The 25,807-nt window shown below is 39.6% G+C and overlaps 1 protein-coding gene across 1 annotated transcript; it reads left to right on the top strand.

The window, feature by feature from the left end:
* Positions 1 to 307: 307 nt before the first annotated feature.
* Positions 308 to 23,407, top strand: SUDS3 (SIN3A corepressor complex component SDS3). The gene is made up of 12 exons (XM_076353385.1): positions 308 to 491; positions 2,332 to 2,401; positions 3,405 to 3,460; positions 3,855 to 3,926; positions 6,299 to 6,318; positions 6,888 to 7,044; positions 10,314 to 10,409; positions 12,368 to 12,429; positions 13,345 to 13,366; positions 14,098 to 14,203; positions 18,384 to 18,468; positions 21,886 to 23,407. Exons 1-12 carry the CDS (start codon positions 326 to 328, stop codon positions 21,982 to 21,984), a joined length of 1,011 nt encoding a protein of 336 aa, XP_076209500.1. The 5' UTR covers positions 308 to 325; the 3' UTR covers positions 21,985 to 23,407.
* The last annotated feature ends 2,400 nt before the right edge of the window (positions 23,408 to 25,807 follow it).

Here is a 25,807-nt window from a genome sequence, read left to right as displayed (position 1 = left end):
CGGCGGCAAAAAGTGAGAACGCGGGTTTCTGGAGGTCCAGGCAAAGCCCCCTGTCCCCCCGTAGACCCCTTGAAGAGTAAAGCCTGGCAGGGAGAGCCCGCCGTTTAAGCCTTGGCCCACGCTGGCGGCGGGGCCGGGACTCGAACCCGCGACCCACCGCGAGCCTCCGCCCCCAAGGACCCCCTTTAGGTGTCCGCCGCGTTCGCCGGCGCGGCGCTCCGGCGGCGGGGCGGCCGCCCGGAAGCGGAAGTGGCGGCGCGGGTCCTGGCGCCGTTGCCGAGCGCCGGGCGGAGGCGCGGGCCCGCGGCGGCTGCGTCCCGTCGCTATGAGCGCGGCCGGGCTGGTGTCTGCCACGCCGCCGGCCCCCGCTCCGCCTGGGGCGCCCGCCACCGCCATGCCCCCCGGCCCCGAGTACTACGAGGAGGAGGAGCTGGAGAGCGCCGAGGAGGAGGACGGCGAGCGGAGCGCTCGGGCCCGCGACTCCGATGAGGGTTGGTAGCGTGGCGGGCTGGGCCGGAGCGGGGTGGAGAGGGGCTGCGGGGGGGCTTTGGTGCCCTGGGAGAGGGCGGGGGGGAGGCGGAGGCGCCTGGGGCTCGCGGAGGGCTCTCACCGGGATGGCGGGTTGAAGAAGGGGACTGCTCCAGACGGGTGCGCTGGGGAGGTGGAGGAGAGTGTTTGGGGAGGAAAGGCTTGGGTCGGGTTTGGTGGAGAAGTGGTCTGGAGCAGGAAGAAAACGCGAAGAAAACAAGGGCCTGTTAGCTTGCTGGGGTTCCCCGTGGAAGAGTAGAATAAAGTGAAGCTGACGGAGAGGTGGAACTGAAGTGGTTTCCCAGGTGAAGAAGAGGCGGCGAGAGAAGGGGAGAGCGCCGAGGAGGTGGGATTGAGTGTAGGGGACTACAGGCTGAAAGTAGTGGAGAAATCTGGGGTGTGGAAGTTGGTTACGTTTCTGTGGTGTGACGGGGCAAGGGGGAAGGAGGCAGTTAAGGTAGAAGAAAGTGTGGACAGAAGTAAGGGGGTGCAAGAGGATGTTAGAGGAAAGAGGGGGTTTGTAGAAGGACCAGGAAAGCAGCGGAGAAGAGGAAGTGGAAGTAAAACCCAGAGTATTCTGGGGTGTAGAATCCATAAAATAACGTATGAGGGAGATGAAGAATGACCCTTTGATAGTGCCTGTTGCTCTGTCAGTCAGAGCCCTCTGTCACGTCTGGTACGTTCATGAACGAGGTGCCAGAACCAAACCTCTCATCCTTGGTAAGGATCTACAGCGTTCTGGTCAGTGTGGGGCTCTCCGTGGCTGCACACAAGTAAACCGAGCATGGAAGTCCTTTATGGTGACTTAGACATCTGAGGATTTTTCTTCCAGTTAAAACTTTTTGTTTTTTCTTTGGTGTGTTGAATTTTATCTCAATACGTGTAAGCCTGAAGCGTTTGTTCATAGTTTTAAGAAAAAGCTGAGAAAGGTTTGATTTAAGGGACTGGTGCCCCCCGTCCATCCGTAGGGAATACAGCTGTACCCTGCCTACCACCACTCCGGCCTGGAGGCACTGACCTCTCCTTGGGGAAGAAAGGTAGTTGATTCTTGGCTGGCAATGTCTTATAAATAAAAGCCTGAAAAGGCATAGCAGAAAGCTAGCAGTCCCATACTGGTTTAATTTGTTTGTACTTTATATTATCTGTTCATAAAATTGGGGCTATCTTTATGGTAGTGCTGGTCTTTGTTAGGTATAAATGTTGAAGTACGTCTGTGCAACGTGTAGCTGAGAAGTCAAGTTCAGATCACAGCAAGTAACTTTGTTATCTTTAGCGAGACCTTTGTGGTCAACCCCAACAGCATCTAGTCATAATATTTTTGGTTTGGAGTGTTTCAGGTCAAGATGCAGAATCAGTTACAGCTGTTTCAGTCATTGTCTTTCAGACAGTATATTATGTCATGGGTGAAACTATAGGAAGAAGTCTGTGAAACGTTTTTCAGAGTCTTTAGACTGTTTCTGTCTCACCTTTGTATATGTGAGTGGTAATGTAGAACTTGTTGTCTTAAACTGTGAAGAAATTACTAGAGTAGCTAAAGCTGAAGTTGTTTAGACTTGATGTTAGCTTCATTGCAAAACTATCAGCGGATTTACATAGGTTAACTTGCAGTTGCAGGAAAGAGTTGAGATGGTTCATTTCACTTCTGAGTTCATCTCTCCAGAGGCCTATCTGGTTGTGTAGCTGAGGTTAAATTGCCTGAGGTTTGGGGATGGTTTGTTTGTTTGTTTGTTTCTTTGTTTATAAATTATTTACTACTTTGTGGTTTTTTTAAATACTTAACAAGTCATTCTTTACCTCATTTAGACACTGAGGATGCCAGTGAAACTGACCTGGCAAAACACGAGGAAGAGGACTTTGTAGAAATGAAAGAACAGTAAGTAACCCATTCTAATCAAAAGTAAGGTAATGTTCTTTTTATTTGGTTTTTTTGTGTGTGTGTGTAAAACTTTGCAATGTTTTGGGCCAAGATTGGGGTTTTTAAGTGCCTAGCCCAATGTAATAGCTAATACTTGTATTTCTTCTCTCCTCAGTTACTTTCTCTGTTCTATATGTATTCAAGAAAGTAAGTGCTGCTACTGTTTTGAACAAAGAAATAGGTACGAGTTTCTGGGAGCAGCTGAGTTTTGCTGCAAATTAATCCCGCTGCAGACAGATCCTTCAAATAAAATAAAGGATCTACTTTACATAAACCAAGCAAAAAGCAAGATGCCTGTTAAAACCCCTTATACAATAGAATGCTAGTCCTGTCCAAGAAGATAGGCTTTTTGGAGGCTTGAAAGAGTTTCCTTTGATGTTGAAGTGTATTTGTAGTATTTTGTGTTCTTGCTTACTGGCAGAGACGTGTTTTTATACAGGTCAGGAAGACTTGGCCTGTGTTTAAACCACAGATAGGTGAGAAAGGAAACGCAAGTTTGCAACAGCACCAGGAATAGACTTTGGGGTTTTTTATAATGTCAGGATCTACGCGAGGAAATGCCTTCTGTTTTATAAGTAGGGAACTAATACACAAATATTAAGACTTGACAAAGTGGCAGAATGATTCTGGTGTAAAGTTTCTGGTATCTGTAGATCTAAATGTCATTTTAGATTTCGACATTTAAAAAAAAAAAAATATCCTATTTCACCCTGAACTGTTTCCAAAATAATTGGTTTGGGTGCATTGTAAAAACCAATGGGGTGGCAGAGTTTTTAGACAGAATGATAACCTTTCATTGGAATAATATTCTTTTAGTTGTTGTTTGTTTGTTTCCTGAAGTAGTTCTGAAAAGTTTTTAATTCCGTGTAAACACAAAATTGTAACCTGCCTAGACAGATGGTGAAATAAATGATGTATGTTTGCTTTTCAAAGTAAAGTTGCGTGCTCTCGATCTTTGCAGGATGTATCAGGACAAACTGGCATCTCTGAAGAGGCAGTTACAACAATTGCAGGAAGGTAAGCTTTGAAGGGGATAGCTTTTTTCCTAAACAATTTTCAGCACTTCTCAAAGGTCATAGAAGGATGAGGGTTTTGAAGGATGTAAGCAGCATCCTTCACTGAATGGTGGCTCTCAGTCATGCTGCTTAGTGAAAAATGTCAGCCACCTTCCATCCTTTTTCCCTCTAAACACTTGTAGTTAAGCCTCTGTGTACTAAAGCATTTCTTAAAAGGAGTGGTCGGCTTTCTGAAAAAACAGGAAATGTGCTTATCAAAATAAGCAAACTAGAACTGTAGTTTTCTGATTTCAGATATTAGTATTTGTGTTTTAAGTGGTGTATGGCTCCTTGAGAAAATTTAATACTTGGAAAAAATAAAATTCCCGTGAGAATCCACAATTTATTTCAACTAGGTACTCTTCAGGAATATCAGAAAAGAATGAAAAAGTTGGACCAGCAGTACAAAGAAAGGATACGAAACGCAGGTAAGCTGAATTTCTTTCTAAGATGCTTCATACAACTTAAATCAATGGTTTCTATAACACCTGAAGAAGAATAATGGTAATTCTGTCCTTTAAAGGAAAGGAGCTTGCTGGAGCAAAGGGTGGTTCTGCTTCTGAGGGTATAGTGTAGGTTTTTTTCAGAGTGCATGAAGCATGATGGGATCGATCTTGATTTTTTTTTTTCAATTTTTTTTCCTTCATCAACACTGTTTGCTGACTGTTTACTAAACACCAATAAACAGTCTTAGTCTTCATTTGTGTGGAAAAAGCACAAGTAAAAAAATTGTTTTATTTTTACCTGGCACTGTTCCTAACCTGCAGTCTCCCACTTTGGCTTGTTCTTTTGTGCAATTTGTCTGAAACCTTCAGGTGCACTGTTTCTTTCATTTTGCAGGAATGGGAAGTTAGGACTACATGCTTTCCCAAAGATTTGTTTTGTGCCCTGGAACAATGAATACAGAGGGTTTGCTGCTGAAACTGTTATTCTGTATAGCTCTGACACTGAATGGGCTGCCTGTACTTTGTCTTCTGGTGCTCTGTTTCAGGAGCGAAGGCCCGAGTTAATTTTCAGAGTGCCTAGCTCTCATCCCTTCTGGGCAGCCTTTATTGTGTTACCGCAGAGAAATGGCTTGGAAATCAGATCTGTTTGCTTGCCCTCCGTCTTCCTCATTTGCTCTCTTTCCAGTAGGTTCTTATCTCGGATACCGAAGCAGGGTCTTTTATAGAAGCTATTATGTGGAAATAGGAAATGTAGCTGTTCTTCCTTTAGAGAAGTTGGATGAATCCTGTAATGCCTGAGCTGTTACTCTGCGAAATATGACAGAGAGGCAGTGGCAGTTATGTGGTGGCTAACGTATGACAGAGAGGCAGTGGCAGTTATGTGATGGCTAACGTACTCCAACCTTTGAAATAGTATAGATTGTATCTTTCTAAAAGTGCTTGGGATGGTAAAGGATTTCCTTGAGGAATTTAAGTGAATTGAACTACTTCTTGTTAACAGGAATCTGTCTTCCGAGATGAATTTCATGTACACTAGAGCTGCATTCTAGCAATATTGGGTTGCTTTGGTAAAATTAAGACTAACTGCAAACTTCTATTTCTGGCTGGCAGAGACCAGTGCTGCAGCGACATATTTCTTCCACAGGAGGGCAGATGGTGATAACTTTCAATTTTATGATTTAAAAAAAATCCAACTGCCCAGTACTACAGGAATAATGGTCTTTTATGTTTATCCTTCCCATGTTGAGGTTTTGGGGGTGGTTTTTTTGAGAATTCACAGATATTAAAGCAACAGTTTAGATTTACTTGTATTTGATTACCTCCATAATACTGCTTCCATTCTCAATTGGTAGAGCCCTTTGCAAACAAAAGGTTTGACTTTTATTGGGCCGTTATCATCTTTGGTTTCTATTTTGTTGGTTTTTAAAATTATTTAAAAACAAAAAAGGCACAGGAGTACAGTGTTGCTACTACAGTCTTCTCCGAAACATATTTGAAGCCTGTGATCTTTACAGAAGTTTTTACTATTTCAAGTCTTGCCAAAGCTTAATATGCTGGTGAAATACGGTGACTTGAGGACTGATCACGTGCCTCAGTTGGCTTTTCTTGCCGCTACCTTGAGTAAAAACTTAGGCATTATGTCCTCTAGGAAACACAAGAAGGGGCCCATCCTGCTTAATTTCAAGTTGTTAGGAATTGCACAAACATCCGTAGCAGAACTATTTCACACCCAGAAATCCATTCGCCTCATCCCTCGGTCTGTCTCGAACTCATCGTTGCCACGTGTTGGAACGTAACCTTCAGTGATACATAACGATTTCCTTGCTTGTTTTCTCAGGCATGAACAGCCTGAAATCAGAGACATGTGCATTGAGTAGATGAATCTTCTAACAGCTGCAGAATTATTTCTGAACCAGTCATTGCTGAAATTCATGAAGATGGCTTAAACTGTGAATTTTTGCCAGCCATACACTCAGCTACATGTTTCAAGCTTCTATCTGGGAAGCTTATATCTAGTATTAATTGATTGTAATTAAGCTGGAAGAAGGATGGACTACATGCTTAGTACTGCTGGGAATAGTAGCTGAACTGAATAGTGTGGAATACTGCTGTGTAAGCTTTGCAAATCTGCTTGACAATCTGTGGAAAACTTCAATTAACAATATATTTTTGTGGAATTTTTCCATAGTTACTGTATTTTCAGCATAAAACTGTGAAGCGAGAGTAGAGTTTGGATGAGTACGTACACTTAGTTCACTGCCTCTCTTGGCTGCAATATTAAATGACTTAAAATGTTAGGGAACTCATTTTGTGCATCTTTGAAGATAATAAATTGAGTCTGTCTTCTCTTTCAGAACTGTTCCTCCAGCTGGAAGTAAGTACTCTTAATTTATCAAAATATATATTAACTAGATGGAAGAGGTATAAACCTCCTGTTTCATCAACTAGTACTTGTGCTTCTTTTCCCAGAAGGCTTAAAGAAATTTTCTTCCTCTAGCTAGCGTTATTACACTTGAGATGTAGTACAGCCTACTGTTGGTATTACTTCAGGTAACTTCTGGACTTTGTCATTAAAATAGAATTAAAAGAAATATTTGCTCGTGGGCTGCTATATGCTGGCTGTGCATTTGGCTTGTTTAAAAAGCTTGTTTAAATGATAGTGCTGTTTATAAATTTGAAGAGCGCTCTGCTAGAGACTTGATATGGTATGCAACAATAAAATGTTTTTCAAAAATAATTAATTCTTTTGCCAATATAGTACTGCTTTCCTAGTCACTTCTAGATGGTTTTCTGCTGATTATGAATATTGATAATCTTTAGAACTGGCTACAGTTTTGAACTGAAAAGCTACTCAATACAGCAGTTGAAAGAAGGTGTTGTGTTATCATTAACTTGAGCCATTGGTACCTTAGTTAACCTTTTTGTTCTTTTGGTTTGCATTAGACAGATCAGGTGGAAAAAAATTATGTCAAGGAAAAGAAGGCAGCAGCCAAGGAGTTTGAAGATAAGAAAATTGAGCTTAAGGAAAATTTGATTGCAGAGTTGGAAGAGAAAAAGAAGATGATTGAGAATGAGAAGCTAACCATGGAATTAACAGGAGGTAAAAATAAGACAGGCATCTGTCATTTCTCTTATCCACTCTGCTACTGCTTGGGAAAAAAGATACAAAGGTAGCAATGCTGGTTTATACAGACAGCTAGTGTGAAGGCTTTAAAGCTTTCCAAATGCTGACAGATGTTGTAGAACACAAATTGGTGGTCTTTTAGTGGAGAAAGCAGTTCATAATAAAATTTAGTGACCTGAATTACTAACAGGTGAATCAAAATAGTGCCAGTGAAGCAGCAGAGTGGCTAGGCTTTCTTATATGCAGGGAAAGGGACTTCTTTAGTTCCTGTGATCTGGCAATAAAACTATTGAGATAAGCCACAATATTGACCTAACCGGCAGTGCCAGCTTGTAAACTGTCCCTGTTTTTTTTCCCTCCGGTAATAGGTGGTCAATAAGTTGAAGAAAGGCAAACGATAAAGGTTGAAATGTGCTACTTAAAGCCAGAAAAATAGATTTGTGAGCTACATTTGTGTCCAGACTCTGGAAAATGGACATTAAATGGACAGACTTCTTTCATGAGACGAGTTGGTACCCTTGGTGCCTTGGCAATGCTCTTTGCAGTAATTGACACAGTGGAGCTATGCAGAGGGGTAATTAGCCTCCAACACAAATTGTGTTGCTGTGATACTGAACCAGAAGTCTGATTTGATTCTCTTTTTACGAGCAACTCCCTCGCTTCATGGACAGATAATGCTGGTTGTGTTGCTGAGGCCTGTCCGTGAGTTAGACCTTTTATATCTTTCTTGCATAGTATCTACAGAAATTATGTAAGCTAATAATTTAATTAGTGTTCAGAAGCGAGAATTAAAACCTGTTTGGACATACTCAAGATGCTCTTGGCTTTGTACAAACTGTTAGGGCTAAGCTGGTCTGGAAAACAGCTTGGGCTATGCTGTTTCCCTGATCTTTTTTTTTTTTTAATTATGAAGTCTAGTCTGATCTTACAAACTGTGCCTTAGCCTTAACTTTCCTATTGTTATCCTACGCCTGTGTCTGTTCACTACTAAGCTGGGATACAGTACTAATCTTGTAAGCAGATTTTTATTAGCGGGTCAGGATCCAACTAGAATCTTACCTTTGGAAATCTGCATACCAATGTTCTAAGAGTCTGAAGGAATCCAATTTCTCTGTCAGTGGAACAGCTGTTAACTCTGCAAATCCAAATCGTGATGTTAAAGGGAGAGTGAGGAGGGGTAAAAAGAAGTATTTAGTAGTTTGATTTGGGGACCAGATTAATCCTCTTCAGGGAAATGGGTCCCCCCATTGTTGTGTGTCCTGAAGGGATGAGCTGTTTCATCAAATATAACTCTAGGAAAAGGCATGTAAGTAACTGTGGAGAAGAGATCCATTCTGTGTGTGTTAGCCCTCCCTTATCTCCTTCCTTCCAGACTAGCAGAAATGCAATGTGATTTCTTTAGAAGTAATGGATTTTGTTGTGAACACACGCTGGAGGCTAAGAAATAAGGATACTGGAACTGATGTGGACTCGATGTTTTTTTTAAGACGTATGGCAGTTCAGTGTATACAAGGATGCAAGTTAGCAACCTGATGAATAGGCTCGTCTGCGAGTGCTGGGAGTGTTGCAGTTTCATTAGGTTGCAATAGTTGTCTCCTGTTCTGGAGCATTGTATAGTGTGGTTCTTACCTATTAAGCCTCATGCAAGACTGTGTTTCGGGTTAAATCTGTTGGTGCTTTAGCAGCTCTTCAAAACTGTTTAACATATGTTTAACAGTAAGTGTAAGATTCAAACTCTGGATTTTTTTTCCTGAAAAGTTGTTTGGTGCTGACTTTCAGCTGACTCATCACAATTTTAAGATACAGGATGCGAAGATAAAGAGAGAAGAAAATTGATCTCTCTGCCTTATTCACATTTTAAAGGTAACTCTGTGACAACTCATTTGAAACTAATTTTTAAAAAGGAGAAAAAGCCTTCTTGACTTGGCTGCATATCACCTTGAGTAAGTGCTTCAAACCCCTCTTCTGAGGCTCTTGTAAATTGGTCTTAAATGCGAAGAACGGCTTACATTCAACACAGTAAGTTACGTTTCTAGTGTCTGCAGGGCTATTAATGTTCAGTGTTTTTCAAATTCAGCTTTGAATCCTAGAGATAAGGTTTCCTTTGGCATACAGTAGGTGGGTGGCACTTCATAGTGGTTTTTTTTAAAGCTTTTATCATGATATTTGTTCCCTTGATGTGCAGCATGGATATCCTTGTTCACCCTTGAGATAAGGAGAAAAGTAATTTGGTATATTTTGAACATGCATAGCTGCTCAAGGTTTTAGCATCTAGAGGGAGCTAAAGAGGCTTCATAGACTTAAGTGCTACCTAGGATGTGATTCAGGTGTACTTAAAGATGAGTGAATAATTCTCAGCACATGGAAAGGTAGGTGAGATGATGTGGTTTGCATTTAAGATGTGGTCTCTTGGTTGCCAGTTCAAGGTATCTTCATAAATTAAGGAATGATTTGTGAGAGCTTGAGTAAAGTAGTTCAGTAAGACTACCTGTAGACATTTGGACAAACTGTAATTTCAGATAATTACTTGGTGATGAGACCTGTGTTTCAATTTTAAACAGATTTTTTTCCCCAGTGCATATGCTACAATTTATTTCCTGTCAGCTGCTGCTCTGCATGTTATTAATTAGGTTAATTTCATTAATCATAATTTGAAACATTTTTAGATAATCTGAATTTAAATACTATTTGTGTTTAAAATTACTCCAGCAGACTTGTATCAATCTTGAATGCAGTAGTTATCTGTATTCCTTTGACAAAACTATTTTTCCAGCTTGAAGACAAGAAAAAGAGTAATTGTTTTGTAGCTGATGTTTTACATGCAACTAACTATCCAAGTTTTGCTAGCAAAGAACTCCATGAACTTTGCCTTTTAAATGATCTGTTCAAAAGCAGATAGCATTAGCATTAAAGAAATTTGCCCTGAATTCTTGTAGCATCATTGTGCTTTTTATCTATACCTGAAGGAGCTGTAAAATGCCCCCAAACCAACTGTATCACTTCCAGCCAACGAAAGGTGTAACCACAGCATCGCAATGCTGTTACTGAACAGTGACCTAGTATGACAGAGAACTTGTATTCACTGCCAGCAGTTCCAGCTTGGATGCTGGAAGCTATCACAAAAAAAATCCGATTTTCTTTATGAAAGAGGAAAGATTATCTTCCTTGTGCCCTGTGTAGAAAGCTGCTGCTTCTTACTCCTTTCCCTCTGGTCTTACCAACTCTCCAACTTCATTACTCTACAGATTCAATGGAAGTGAAGCCTATTATGACAAGGAAACTGAGGCGACGACCAAATGATCCAGTTCCTATCCCAGACAAGAGGAGGAAACCTGCCCCTGATATCCTTTTACAGAGTAACTGGAGGGCTATTGTATTTGAGGCCAGCATGCTACCTGCATCTATGTTGTTTTGTACAGGAAGGAAAATGAAACGAGGTGCTGGGATCAGATTTTAATCTAGGAAATACTGAAGTACAATTTGTCATGTATAATGTGTGATAAACTAATAAACACAACCAGTCTTTGGAGATCCCTCGGTATCCTAACTTAAACTTCACAGTGTCGTGAGAAAATTTATTTGATTTTTTTTTTTTTGTCCGTGAGAATAGTTTGAATTCTTCCAGCAATTTTTTTTCACAAAGGAAAAACTTTAAAAGAACATTACATATAAATGCTCAGTTAATTGATTCCATAGATAGTAACTGGCTTTTTACATGAGCCAAAGCTTTTCTCATTTCAAGATGTGACAAAACATTTGCCAGAAAGATCATATTTGTCATATCAAACTGCTTTTTCCATTTCTGATAAAGGCTTCAGATCTCTAATCCAGGGATGCATAGCAAAAGCAAGGAGTGCTAGATTTGTTCTTTGAATTAAAAAAAAGATTAAAATCCATCTTGTTTTTATATATCACGAGAGAGAGAAAAACATGTATATGTAATCCTTCTCTTCTGCCTTGTTGCATGTTTCTTATAATTAAAATGTTCTTTGGCTTCTGGAAATACATTTTTAGCTCCTCTGTGATGATAGGCACTTTTTCTATTTGTATATTAAATTCACCTGGAAAGGAAGGCAATGATATTTGCTTTGCAGAGGCTTATTATTAGATTCCAAACTTGTATGGCTTAAATCAGATTAAAAAAAACTTATCTTACGACTTCTGAGTGACTCACACTTTCTGAAGGCAATATCAAACCTTGAACTTGTAGAGTTCATGCGAGGTGGTCACAAGCATCTCCTGTTTTAATTAACCCCTTTCTGGTTGGAGATTCTGTTCACTCTTTCAGGAAAACAAATCTATTTATTGGTGCCCCCATCTCATCCAAAATAAATGAGTTTCGTAGTGAACATGACCTACTAATTGAGCATGATACAGTAGCCACAGTATGAAACTCTGTCTGCCTTTCCTCACTGAGGAGAGGATTGAAGTCCATCAGAACCAAAATCCTTAAAATGCAGCCTAGCAATTGTTACTTTAATACTTTGAATACTTTTGACTTAACAGCTGTTTTGAAGAAACACTGTAGATTAAAGCTGGAGAGAGGGTCTGCTGCTTTGGGTATTGTTTTCCTTCTGTGTACTTAGTTTTTTCTTGTGTGGAAATGACAGAGGAGCAGCAGAAAAGGGAAGTAGGAAGATGCAATTGTGAAACTACACAAAGTGACAGCAGAGCTCTTACAAGCTAAAACACAGTAACTTCTGTGTTCTGAGATTTTATTTTTGTTTTCAGGTGAATGGTAGGCTCTTATTTATCCTCATCCACACAAGGATGTGTTTTGTGCCTCTGGCTTTATTTTCTGGTGGTTCTTTGAGGTTTTTTTGTGGGGCTTTCTCCTCTTCTCCCTATCTCTATTCCTGCTTACTGAGTTGCAAAATAATGAGTTTCTTTTCCTAGGTTTGGGTGGGATTTGGCTTCATTGTACAAAATCTGAAGTGAGTCTGTTGCATTTTAGCTCCCAGATTGTTCTCTACAGAAGTGCAAGATGAAAAACACTGGAAACGTTAGTGCTTGATGCCTCCATGAAGTAAATGTCAATGCACTAAAGGTTTTTCATTGATGGTTATGTCTGGATAAGTTAAAATGATTTTGCACTCGTATTTGCTGCTAAATATGAGGCTCTGTGGAGATGGACTTGTATTAATTCACTTGACAAAAAAAGCTCAAGTATGACACTTACTAAAATCTTACGCAACTTTACAGAAACCTTTTGGCTTATGTTTAGTCAAGTGAAATGTCATTGACCTTTAATTTTTAGCCTTGATTGTCAAGAGCTTATGGGAACCTTAATTCTGGATACCTCAGCTAAATTATTTGTTGACTGATGAGCAAATAATGGAGGACCTGAGAACACTGAATAAGGTAGGGATTATTGCTTGATTTGTATTTCTCTGTTTTAAAGAGAAAGCTAATGCTTTCCCCTTAAGAGAACAGAGCTCCCTGTTTTATGTTCCTTTTTGAGGTGTGGGACTACTTCATCCCAGTAGGCTTTCTGAAGTAACACAATAAAAGATTTAGCAAGATGGTATCTCCTCCCTTTTATTTTAATAGGTTTAATTAACCTAATTAAAATGACTGTCATCTAAAAATGTTACCTTTTGTCTGAACCAAGCGATGAGCTATCTTAAGGAGTTTCTTCCTTCCTCCGCACGGCTGAACAGATGTTAACACGTCTTTCTGTGAGATCACGGGCTGCGTCTGGTTTAGGCCTTAGTGTAGGGTGGTGTCTTTTAGGTTGTTTTTTTCTTTTTTCCTTTCTCCACACTGTCGTGATACTTCAGCAAACCGGATAGGGTGCAGTGTGTATGTTTATAGTTTTTCTAGATTTGATTAACCTACTGCTTTCTTGCTAAACACTTTAAGGCTTACCTAATGTCTTATAATAGAGGCTGCTCGTTAAGGCTTTTGAGGATGGTAGTGGAGCATGGTTTTTGTGCCAGCTGTTGAGGTGTCTCTAATGATTTATCTCCTGTATTTTGTGTACCCTGAGAAATGTTGGATCATGTTCAAAAATATAGTGTGTTAGATGGGTTTAGTTTTGACTTGTTTTAGTGGATTATCTGAATGCTCTGAAGTTCAGTTTGTAGCGTGATACTGATTATCTACACCTTTGGCTGTTCATAGCATGCAGTTCTGGTTACGTGTTATGCCACTTAACAGTACATTTGAAAAAAGAACCATTTAGAGTATGGAAAGTAAGACTGTCTGAAATTATTACTGCAGACTTCTGTGGCTCATGTCAGATCTCTAATGCTTCTTTGCTCTCTTTCCATGTAGCTTAAATCACCCAAGAGACCAGGTGAGTTAACAGTTGCATTGGAACTTGTTCACAGTCATGCTGTTTTGAACAGAGAATTATATTGTAGACTTTCTGAAGGTACAATTGCTGATTGTGTAATTTGACTGTGTAATTGTTTTGACGGTGTAATTGCTGTTCTTTGTGTAGCTGCTGTGGTGAATGGGTGCTGTGTGGAGTCTCTTCATCTGTTCTGAAGTTTGTCAGGGATGGGAAGGGAGGCGTGTGCATCTGGTGGCTCAAACATTTGGGCGTGGGACAATCTAACTGTGTAAAGAGGTTTTTCCATTATATTCAGATGCATCTGGGCAGCTTGCCTGCTTGTCAGGTAGATCGAGGGATTGAGATCTTAGTTTTATGCTTTTAGTTCTCTAGATAAGTCTGTACACCATTTCAAGACAGAGTGGTACTAACTTGTCTAAGTAATACTGACTCTATTTACTATAGATTAGGATTAAAAGAAAATCAAGGACATACTGTCTATCATCTACCTATCAACATTTTTTCAGATGAATGTTATATTTCAGTGAATATTATAATTTATATACTCAAGGCAGAGGTTGAATTATTCATCCCAATAGAGAATATTTTTCTGATGGAAATTTGAGTTTGCAGCTTTCTGTGCTTATTATTTCTGCTTAATATGACCTTATTAATTGCAGTTCTGCAGTCAGATGTGCCACTGTGTGGTGGACACATGCTGGTCTTAAACACAGTCTCTCTCCTGTTTTCAGCCTCTCCCTCCTCTCCCGAGCACCTCCCAGCTACACCAGCAGAGTCTCCAGCACAGCGGTTTGAAGCCCGGATAGAAGATGGAAAACTCTACTATGATAAGAGATGGTAAGTCCTGGTAAATTTGTTTTACTCAGTCTGAGCCTTGTGTAGTGAGGAGACAAAGACTGCAGAGAGAAATTGCTTTGATAAAAGAATTTGAGGACAAAATGTTTCTGGGCGCAGGTTAGCCATTTCCTCCAAGGGCTAATCATTGCGACTTTGGTAAATCGGAAGTGATAACGGAGTGTTTAGACCTCATAGACTTTCAGGAGACACTACTGGCTCAAATAAAAGGAGACTTAAATCTTTTCCACGGAGTCAGTAGTGCACACTGTGACACTTGGGAAACAATTTTGTCAAACCTAATGTTAAGTAAGAGAGCCACCAGCAGACACAGTATGATGTAGCTGTGAAGCCAGTCAGCTAGGATACAGATACTCTGTGATTGCAGGGACAGTGGTGTTGGCAGTATTCACAGTCCTGGTGTTCAGTTTTGTAGAACACTAGCCCATCGTTCCACAAGGTGGCGGAAAAAATGTTGTGCACCAGATGAGCAGAATGAAAAATGTTTCTAATAAATCCAAATAACCTTTAAAGATCAAACCCACATGGGAGAAGCAACTTCAGAATTGCTGATTGGATTTAGCTCTGTTAAGTTTTATGGGCATGTAGTTGTGCAAGCCTCACAAAACACAAGGAAAATATTAAATTTTGCAGAGAAGTCTTAGTAGGTCTTAAACTTAATCTGTGAAACATGCAAAACTGGATAATCTAGGGGGCAATCTAGTACTCCTTGAGCAGAAAGCAAGTTGCAAGTCATATGCTTATTTGTAGCCTACTTTGGTGTTCTGTGGTGGCTCAAAATAACAAGTGACGAGGTTGTAATTTTATCATGGAAAATGATAGGTGGGAAGCTTGTTTTCTACGCAACAGCCATCTTGTACAGTTGGTCAGTTTTTCCTTCTGCTAGTCTTCTGACAGTGAAGTTTCATTGAGGATTCAATGTATACAACTCTGATAAAAGCTGCTGCCTGGAGCTTAAACTTCCATGAAGCGTAAAGCATGACATGAACTGAACAGGCTACTTGTCACTTCACAAATTCATGAAGTTCTTTTTTTGCTTTCATAATTTTTTTTTGTGTAAAGTGACTATCCTCTAGGATATATTTGGATGAATAAACTGTTCTTCAGAATTTTTAAGCAAGTGGAGTACTGTGAAGTGTTGCATAAGTTAAAAAAAAAAAAAGAAGGAAAGATGGAATCTGGAGTAATCTGTCAGTAAAGCTCCCAAGCTCCCATCAAATTTAAACCTTGGGAGAGCTTCAGTGAGCCCAGATGAATCTCTCAAAAGCACCAGCTCTCTCTGAAAGGTATCTAGTTGGGACATAAAACACTAACGGATATTTTCATCTTGCTGAATTCAATTGTCATGGGGCTCTCACTGTCAGGAATTCCAGCTGTTGCCTTTCCTGTCTGTCTTGGTCTTACGCTGTTTTAAGATAAGTATTTTATGTTTTTTTGGCTGTAATAATCCTGCTTAGATTTTTTTTTTTTGATTGATAGTAATAGTACTTGTGCAAAGTAGCTGGTATTTTAAAAGAATGAAGTAACTCTTGATAGTTGGAGGGTAATTTTTTCTAAGGTATATCAAGGCTGTAGCTGCTGGCATGCACCAGAAATAATAAAACTGACAGCTCAGGAGTGACTCCTTTCTCTGTTTCCTGACAGCAGCCATGAAGGACCATTATCTCAAAATAGCGAATGTTTAAGGCTCGTAATGGACTCCCTAAGGTCTTGCAGAGACACTTCACAAGCATATCTCCAAAGTGGAGACTTTGTATAGGGAGTTTCAGATGGATGTGGAATTAGACTTCAGCTTTTTATCCTCAGTCAGTTTGCTCCCCGTCAGATCCTAAAATACAGTTCACTGCAAAACAACTATCTTTATGCTTTTAGCTTTGTCTGCATAAAATAACGCGGAGTGATTTCTTTCAATCTTCTGATGGAGATGCAGTTGAAAATCTCGGCTTTTCAGCAAAATATTTTGTAGCAGAAAGTGGAATTATTGCTGCTTGCCTCACTTGTCAGTGTTGTGGTGTATTTTTACCTACTGCAAAAGCAAGAGTTGTTTGGCACTTTCCTTCTCTTGAAAGCCAACTTAAAATCCATTGCATTTTTCATCTGAAGTATTTTCCTCAGTTCTGCCCCTCTGTTCCCCTGTGGGTATATAAACTCGGCAAAAGGCTGAGACATGAACATGTAACTGGGATGTACCAGGCTACTGTGCCTTCAGCTGACCTGTCTCTCTGTGTGCATGGAGCATGAGACAGTTGAGACAACTCTTCAATGAAAAAGCGCTGAACTAACTTGTTACCTTACCTTTTCTGTGCACAGTTAACACGGATTTACTGGTGGACGGTAACTTGTGATGTGAAATCCAGGGGCTGAAGCCAGCTTCGTGTCTGTCATTAGCTTTGATAACCAAAAATTGGGAGAAACAGCTTTGAGTAGAAAAATTATTTCATTATCTGTGCCTGCACAGATATCACTCGAGAGCTGTCATTTGCAGTGGTATCTTCTGCACTCAGAAGCTTATGCACTGATTCTATAGAGATCATCAATTCTCCTCGCTTAAGTGGTCACAGCATGGCGTGGTAGGACACTGCTGGACTGAGATTTTTATGTCTTGTCTTAGTGAGGTCTGGTTTGTAGTAGCTTATACTGTTCCTTTGTATCAATTAACGATCATCTGAGCTCAGTAAACTTGAGATTTTTTTTTTTGGCTCAGATCATTGCCGCTATTACATTGCCCTGGAACCCACTGACATCCTTTCTGTTAAAATGAGGGAGAAAGAATAATGTTTGGGCACAAGTATCTAAAGGTTGCAGAATTTGAGCAGGTTTTTATTACCTTGCCCAGCCCATTGGTGATTAGTACGTTTGGAAGGCTGAAAGCTGACACTACCATTCTTGCTACTGGCAAGCAGTGTGAAAATTCTGAGCACATGAGCCAGTAGGAAGAGATTATGGAATAAACTATTGGAAGACTTCCATATTTACAGTATGGTTATTGTAGAAATAACTGTAAAGATTATGCAAATCCATGCATTTTGACAACTGGCTGTCAGCCCATCAGACTGCAGGGAGTTGCATACTCAGTAGTTGCTGAGGGAATCTCTGTGCAGTGATTCTGCAGCTTGGATTGCCCAGTTAAATATGAAGCGCATCATGATTAGGGTAAAGGTGGAAATATAGTTATGCTTTTATAACTATAAAGCATTTTGGTAGTCTTGATTAAAATTATTTACTTACAAATAATCTGTTTCAGTATAATTAGTTCTGCCTACAGAACTTTCCTAGGCAGAATAAACAGAAACTTGGGAGTTTTGTCTAGCGCACTTTGTAGCACTTACAGAAACATGGTCTGCGAAGAAGGCAAGACCATGAAATTAAGCAATTCAGAGTTACGAATTTTGACGTTTTTACTTTGTTTTATACAAAATGCACTAAGAAAAATATATAGCATGGCTAAAATACGATCTAAAAGGGGGGGAAAAAAAGGGATATGCTTAGACACGGCCTCCTTATGGCAGGTATATACAGCTTCTTACAGAGTCAGTTACCCATCGCTTACCATTTTGGATATTTTCACAAAATAAGACAGTATTAGAAATGTGAGATCTCTGTTTAAACAATAGACTGCAGTGATGGAGTACAATTCACTTTGTTGTTGTTGGTGCACTAGTAATTTTGTACTGGGGAATGTGAATAACTTTTTAGTATCTGTGATTTGCTCTGTCACATTTTATCAGGCATGTGGAGTTGCCTTCTAAAATCCGTCCTGTGTCCAAAATGTGAAAGGCTAGTTTGATTAACTCTTGAAACATGGGCTTATTGTCAATCAGTGTTCTCCTATCTTGTGGCTTGGTGCTCTGCCCCTCCCTCTTTCAGATGTGAAATCTGTTTTCAGTAATCTGCATACAGAATTGAATGTGAATTGAGAGGGCTTTATGTATTCTGAAGCATCATTTAAATGCAAAGTGCATGTGTGTAGAATCAGACCACCCCCTACGTTGGTGAAGATGGGGAAACTGGTGTGGAAAGAAAGACAGACTTCATATTTACTCTATCCAAATGCTTGTAGAATCCTAGCTTTATCAGTCTTACTACTGTTTCTTTTCTCAATCTTTGGATAGCTAATAGTTTCATGTGTGTTGTTGTTGTTTGTTTGTTTTTATTTTTGCAGGTACCACAAGAGCCAGGCTATTTACCTGGAGTCTAAAGAGAACACTAAGATCAGCTGTGTGATCAGTTCTGTGGGCGCCAACGAGGTAGTGGGCCGCTTTGTTTTTCATAGGAGTGGGGAAAGCCGTGGGTCAGTGTAGGCAGGTGGATGGCTATCTGTTAAGGACTAAGAGAAAATCAATATTACTTTCAGAAAATATGTAATTGTCTGGTGTCTAAAGAAGCTGAATCCAAGATAAAAGTGAGTTGAGAGATCTCTTCTTGAGATAGATCTGAGATGGGAAGAAACTTGCTGTGTTTCTAAAGAATTATCTTACATTTGCAAGTAGTATTTTGGCAGGCAGGGAAAATGGGGAGAACTGACACGTTGCATCTCATTGGCACTACATTCATAAGTTCCATTTCCATTATTTCAAGAACATACATACAGTTATTATTAATGCAAAATTTAAAAAAAAGAAAATCCCATTGGGAATCCAGAACAGGATGAGGAAAAATTTTTGTCACCAAATTTAGTTGTTACAAGGGGAGAAAATTCTTCCTGCTAACCTGAGTACATGTGTTGTGAAGTAAGCAGGCAGCATTCATCACCTACTTGGGAGATAGGGCAGGTGAGTCATTTGTCTGAGACAATTTCCTTGTGGCCAATGATTAAGGCTTAGAGAAGCAGGTGAAGAGAGGTGTGTGCATAAGATTGATGTGAATCTTGCTGCAAAATAAGCTTAGTGCTTGAGCAGTGCATCAGTTGGGCAAAGGGAGCAGTTTATTCTTTGCTTGCAGATTCCAGACACTTCAAGGAAAGAAACGATAGACTTGAATGCACTTCTCTTCAATCAGCCAATAAAGTAACTTTAATTTGTTTTGGCGGCTAAGGGGAAAATATTTTGTTTTCAACAAAATGAGTTGAATATGGAATGTGCTTTGTGTCACAACTGTTCTTGCAATAACAGTCATTATGCTCAACGGTTGGTTATTTAGATAAAGTAGTAGTAGCTAGCTAATGGATGCGTTAAAAATATATGCTAATTTGATTAAAGTTATTACTGTTAACTTAAAACATTAAAACTCAATCTTTTGGGAGCATCTTACCTGAAACACGAAGGAAATGCAATCCGTTAATTATAATTGCATGAATTCCACTTTAAAGTGAGACGATAGGTTTCGTTTTAGTTTTGTGGGGTTTTTTGAGAGAGACTGGGGAGGAGGCATGGCAATTGTTTGCCCTGTGATAGTTTGTTGCAATAATATAAAGCCAGGGGAGATAAATACTTAACAGAATACTGAAATGAGAAGGTGTTTTCTTAGGAGTACAATGTGCACATCTCAGATTTCATCACACATTCAAAAGCATGGTTGCCAAACTATGATCTTATGGGGTCCTGCTTGAATTCAGAAGCTAGAAGGCAGACCTAGATTTGAGGTCTCTAATTGTAGACTGGAGTCAAAAGTTGATAGCATTTCTAAAGGAAGTCAAGTTATTCAAAGGAACTTTACCGAAAATATTTGCACAGAGTGTCTCCCCACCAGCATTTCCATTAATGCTCGAAGTGAAAAGACTTAACTAAGAAACATCAGAGACATTATGGCATACAGTTGCCTTCTTGTGGCTGGGGAGAGGAAGTAGTTAACAGTGTATCAGATCACCTTTGTTCATACGAAGGTCTAAATCAGTTTTCTTAAACTGGATTTTAATTTTGTAATTGGCTATGGGCCTCTCCGACTCAGAGTCTGAGCTATGATGATCCCCCTTAAAAAACAAACCACAAATATCTTCCCAGGCCTGAATTCTTTAAAACTCGGTGATGTGTTTAGATCTAAAAAGAATATATTTCTTTTACTTCCAATGTGATTTCCTTGGAAACTGTGAATCAAATACTGCATTGGTGGAAATCGTTGGCCAAGTGCATGGAACCGATTCAATCATTTGCCTTTTGACGATAAACTCTTCAGTACGTGCAGGAAAGTTTGTTTTGTTTTTTTTTTTTATTCCCATGAGTTTATTCAACAATCTCAGTTTGTTGAAAGTTGAAAAAAGGAGGAAGCTTATTTTTCTTTTACAGTCCAGGAATAAAAGAAATTCATAGTTGGATTTGGTTCTTTCTATTCACCATCTCCTTCAGTTCTTTAGAATTAATAGATGTTATCTTCTGATTGCAAAATACACTGTATGTCTAAAACATCAGTTTTAAGTTCAGAATATGTCTTGATGCTTTTATTTTTCTGAACTGTGTGGCACATTTTGGTGTTGATAAGTAATTTCACTGTTGTGGTCACTTAAAACTGAATTTTAATTTTCCTCCAAATGGAGCTTAACAAAGCGGTTAACTTTAGCAAAGCAAATATACCATTCTATCATATTGTGATAGAATGTAAAACTGTACATGTTTGTTCTGTACAGTTGCTCAGAGTTTGTAGATTTAAGAATTCTTTTGGTTAGTAAAACATACCCAATTCTTGGAAACGTTGCAGTGGAGAGATGATTATCAATGAAGTTGGATTCTAATTTCTCTAGAGAAATAACTGAAGTACAAATGCAGGCAAACATTAAATTTATTTTAAATTGAGGGCTTCTGCTAGTAAAGTCAATTTATAATTAAAACAAGAGTTAAATCATTCAACCGTGCCCAGCCTGTAGCTAATATGGTATCTAAAAAAAAAAGTTTTGGATAAATCACATGCCAACACTAACTTTGTAGTCCTTTGCAGCAGGCAATATTGGACTTCCATCCTAAAATACTCTAGTACTAAGAGCTGGATAACTCTTATTTTCCATGCATTTATTTAAATATGTTTAAACGCATTAAAATGATAAAATCCAGAGGAGTTTTGCTCAGATTTGATTTTTAAAGTACAGGTATTTGGGTCTAAACTTTGTGAAAGTGACTTTTATTTTTTAAAAATTCTGAGTGGCTGCCTCCATGGAAGCCATTTGTCCTTTGAAACATACTGTGTATCGGCAAGTTATGTGAATTCTTCCATGCAGGTGTTTAAAAAAGAGGCCCTTTTATCTTCAGATATGTTTTATTTAATACATTGTGAGAAATGCTTCACTGAACAAAATCAGAATAAGCTTTTCATTTGACTAACAGTTACTTGTCCGGGCAAATCCCAGGATAGATAATTTTATGATCTGTGGATCTGGAGAGACTTATTCTTGATTAGGTAAGCTTAATGTCAGAGTTCTGTTGCGAACTGTAGCAGAAGGAAACGCTTTCCTGATGATGCTTGGAAAGAGTAATTTTTCTTTATGACTGTTTTGAGCAGGAAGTTAAGGTGGTAAAGTTAGAAACCTTATTTCGTTTTCTACTCAGGTTGCAAATGCCTCGTGGGGAGGGAGAAGGGCTTAAGCTAAATCATCTGTGCACCCTGAGTAACAGAGATGTTCAGATCTGGCAATAAGAATACCTGGACTTACTTGTCTGTGTATTGCTTACTGTGGGTTTTCCCTTTTTCTCCCCAATATATCTCCCTGCCCCTTTCTTTCTTCTTTTTTTTTAATGCAGATCTGGGTGAGGAAAACCAGTGACAGCACAAAGATGAGAATCTATCTGGGACAGCTGCAGCGAGGTGTTTTTGTGATTCGTCGACGATCAGCTGCGTGACTGTATGCTCTTCCTTGGTCTTTGTTCTTTTTTTTTTTTTTTAAACTGATAGACAAACCTCTAATGGGAAATGGCAGTCTGTTAATTCATCTTAGCAGCAGAGAACACTGTCATGACCTCTTACGAGACAGTTTGTGGCTGGCCACATAATCCCCAGTAGTCCTTAAATCTTTAGTGATACCCAAGCACTGCCCCGGACTATTTCTGGATTGTGCATCAAGCTTCTGTATGCTTTCTTTACGTTTTGGGTGACTATTTAAGAAGACTTCGCATCATACTTTTTTCATCGTTGTTTCCTGGTGCATAGATGGGACTCGTATGTTGAAAACAACGTAACATTTATGTTTTGAATCAGACCAATGGAAGAAGCTTTGCTTGTCAAGACCTGAGGTTATTCGTTCTTTTTGGTTTTGTTTTCCTGCAAGGCTCAGGATGTTGGGCAAAAGGAGATTAATCTTGCCAGCTTTCAGCTGCAGCCGAGAGATGCATCTGTAATACCTGATGTATGACATCAGCTTTATTGGATGAACTGTTTAAAGACTTGAGCACTGAGGCTTTTTTTAGGAAAGCGTGAACAGCTTAGAAACTGCTGAAAATCCAGTTGATTTTAATGTAGTTAAGCAGTCACATGTGGTTAATCAGAAGCTTCCATTTCTCTTCACATTAAAAAACCCTTCAATGAACAAGCAAAGAGTGTATCTACTTGCTGAAGTCATTTCCTGAAATAGGTGGATGAGTATTAAACCAAAGGATTAATTAACTGGACTTTGCAGATAGCGAGACTATATGTATGACTATAACAACTCATACATGTAGAGAGACGAAAGGTAAATTTCACTTTCTTTACTGATGCTTAGAGTAACAGGTCATGCTGGAATCCTGCTGACAGAAGATACTGGATCTGTTGTATCTTCCAAAGAGGCCTGGTATAGAGTAGAAAGCAGCATTGACGTGCTTTTAGTGTACAGCTGAAACCTTCATTCCCTAAAATGTCATGCAAAGGTTTCCCTTTGAAGGGTATTTTAATTACTGGAGATAACACTGGGTTTCTACACTTGCCCTCCAATAGCACAAGTGAAAATGCTCAAGTGATTATATTAATATACTCCCTTCCAAGATGTTTAAAGATCTGACTCTGGCATTCCTTTATTATTCCCAGCCTTTTGCTGATGGCTGAAACCACCAATACCATGTGTAACTGCACTGGCATGAACTACACAGGGCACTGGCAATGCTGTCGGATCTTTGCCTTCTGTGCGAAAGAACTTTGTGCTCCTTTTGATTACCAGACAAAAAGTTGTAATTTCTGCCTTTATCAGTATCTGTTGCTTTGAGACATCTTTCGGTTTTGCTTTTGAACTGCCTTCTTGTTCAGCACCAGTCTAACCTTTCTTTCATATCTGGATAAATGGAGTATTTTAAATGACTGTTTCCATTTCTTTTACTTACTGCAGTTGGGTGGCAGTCACATCCCAATAACTGATGTATGTATGTGGATCAGGAGTGGAGTGTTACGGCTGAGTTTCTGATGTGTTGCCTTTGTGGCTGAGACACCGTACCTGTTTTTACTGTGTTTAGAGTTTCAGCTGGATCTGGAGCCTTGGCAAGGAAAGGAGAGGGTGTCTGTCTCCCACCCCTTGAAAATGTGCCATCTTTGCTGCAGCGTTAGTCAGGTGGAAAGCAGCAGGCTGTGTTTTGTCAAGTTAACAGCGTACTCAATATAACAGCATTCTCTGCACGTGTGACAGGTTTTTAATAAGGTGATGATGTACCAAACAGGATTTGTCACTGAGCCTTAAAACGAACATCATGGTTCTTATAATAAAAAGTGCTAGGTAAATAGCAGGATTTATTTCCTACCTATATCATTTTATCAATATATGTGTTTGTGGAAATAGCTGGGAACTTTGATTCAATTTTGGGGAGATATTTTGCCAGCCTGCTAACAGCAGGTGATCTCTCTGCTGCTGTGATGTTATCTGTTTTGGGGTAGCTTTAAAGGTACCCCTTTAAGAGCCAGGCGTGGTATAGGTGCACATTGTGTAAGCTTAATTATGTAGCTTCGACACGACATCTTAATCTGAATCAACAACATCTGCTCACCATCCCTATTCCTTGGCAGAAGGGGGGAAAGAATAGCTGCTCTCACAGCCAAAAGCCTGTCTTTCAGTCAGCTGCGGTCTCACGTTGCAGGGGGGTGTGATGGGATGGGACACACATTTCTAGTTCACACCCCAATCAGAATTTGCATAGTCTTCTGGAAGCAAATACCTGTGGGACTGTTGCACCATCTCCCTCTTCTGTAACGCCCTCTGTGGATGTGCAACTGTGCTGAGAAAGTTACTGTTATCACAAGGAGTCATCTCGTGTTGTTGCAGATAATCAAAGAGCGTAGCCTTCGACTGCAAGCTGTAGTGGGAGAAAACAAGCTAAGAAAGAATGAGGACAGTGAGCAGTCAGGGTGGGAAGGAAGAAATTTAAGTGTACTGTTGCACTGACTGGGGAGATGGGTTGCATAAAGTGTTCCTGATTGAGGGCAGTGCTTCAGCATGGAAGTTGTCAAAACTTGATCTCAAATTCTTACTCTACTCTTTCATGCCCATCTTGGATCTCCAGGAAGGATGTGTGAGGTTTGTACAGCTCCTTTCTGTCAGAGTTCCTTGCCCATTGCCAGTTTCCCCAGTGCCCCTGGATCAACCTTTCAACTATATAATTTCTGCTGTTGACAGTCCGGAGTGTGGGCTCGTAGCCCTCTGTGCTCAAATTTAACTGCTACACTGAAGGTATTTTGTTTTAAGGCTACTTCATCCTTAGTTTCTTTTTTTAATGAAAGGAAAGTCTTTCTTGCCTTAGTTGATCACCATAAAAAGTAGATCTGTCTCCTCTAACAAAATACATGAATATTGTATCCTGTTTTTTCAAGCAGGCTGTTCTGTAATGGCCTATGCCATTTACAGGGCTGAAAATGATAAAAATGCAGTGCCTTATTGTGCAGTCAGGGAAGCAGTAGACTTTTTTTAATCCTAGAAAGATGCTCAAAATGTGTTGTGACGAGGATGAGGCATGTGGAGATCAAGAGTACAGACATCAGCTGTAGAAATGAAGATTTCCTGCCACTGGTTGGAAAAATAGAGACAAGTTACTGAAGGAGTTGGACAAGGTCTTGCTTAAATTCTAAGAGAAAATTGGCTCTTCTGTCTGTTATTTGCCTGTCTAACATCAGTCTTTTGAAGAATTCAAACCCTTAGTGAACAGAAATGGCTTTGCAACAAGTATGAAAAGATTTAATCCTCATTATGAACAGCGTTTAAAGTAAATTTAAGAAATGGTTTTAACTCCCAGTTATAGTAATTTTAAAGAAAGGTGAACCTTCTGCCAAAAATAGACTTTTATTGAGGGTTAAATTGTAGTTGGCTGTTGACTCATATTAAGCATTTTTTTTCATTGCCTTGAGAAATGGACTGTGATGTTGATCAAGTGCAAAATAAAAAAGATTCTGCCCGCCCCCCCCCCAGCCATTAGACGTTCAAATGGACGGGAAGCCAGATCAGTGAACCAACTTCCAGTGGCTTTTTGACATCATACTCTCTGAAAAGTTTCAAAAGAGGCTTTTTCCTAGGATGAATGCTAATAAAAGAAATTGTCTTTTTTAGCTCATGTGCTTTGTCTGGAATTTTGTAAAGAGACAAAGTGACTTAACAGAAGTCTCGATTGTTTGTAATTTTTCATACATTCCTGGGCCGCTTACGAAAATAAAGCCTAAAAGAGCAAGAAATTGCCGTGACCCTTCTGAATAACAGAGGTCCTTCCTCTTTCGGAAGAA

This window comes from Aptenodytes patagonicus, chromosome 15 (genome assembly GCF_965638725.1).
Source record: "Aptenodytes patagonicus chromosome 15, bAptPat1.pri.cur, whole genome shotgun sequence".
Taxonomy (NCBI): Eukaryota; Metazoa; Chordata; class Aves; order Sphenisciformes; family Spheniscidae; genus Aptenodytes; species Aptenodytes patagonicus.
This window is presented reverse-complemented; position numbering and strand designations above follow the sequence as displayed.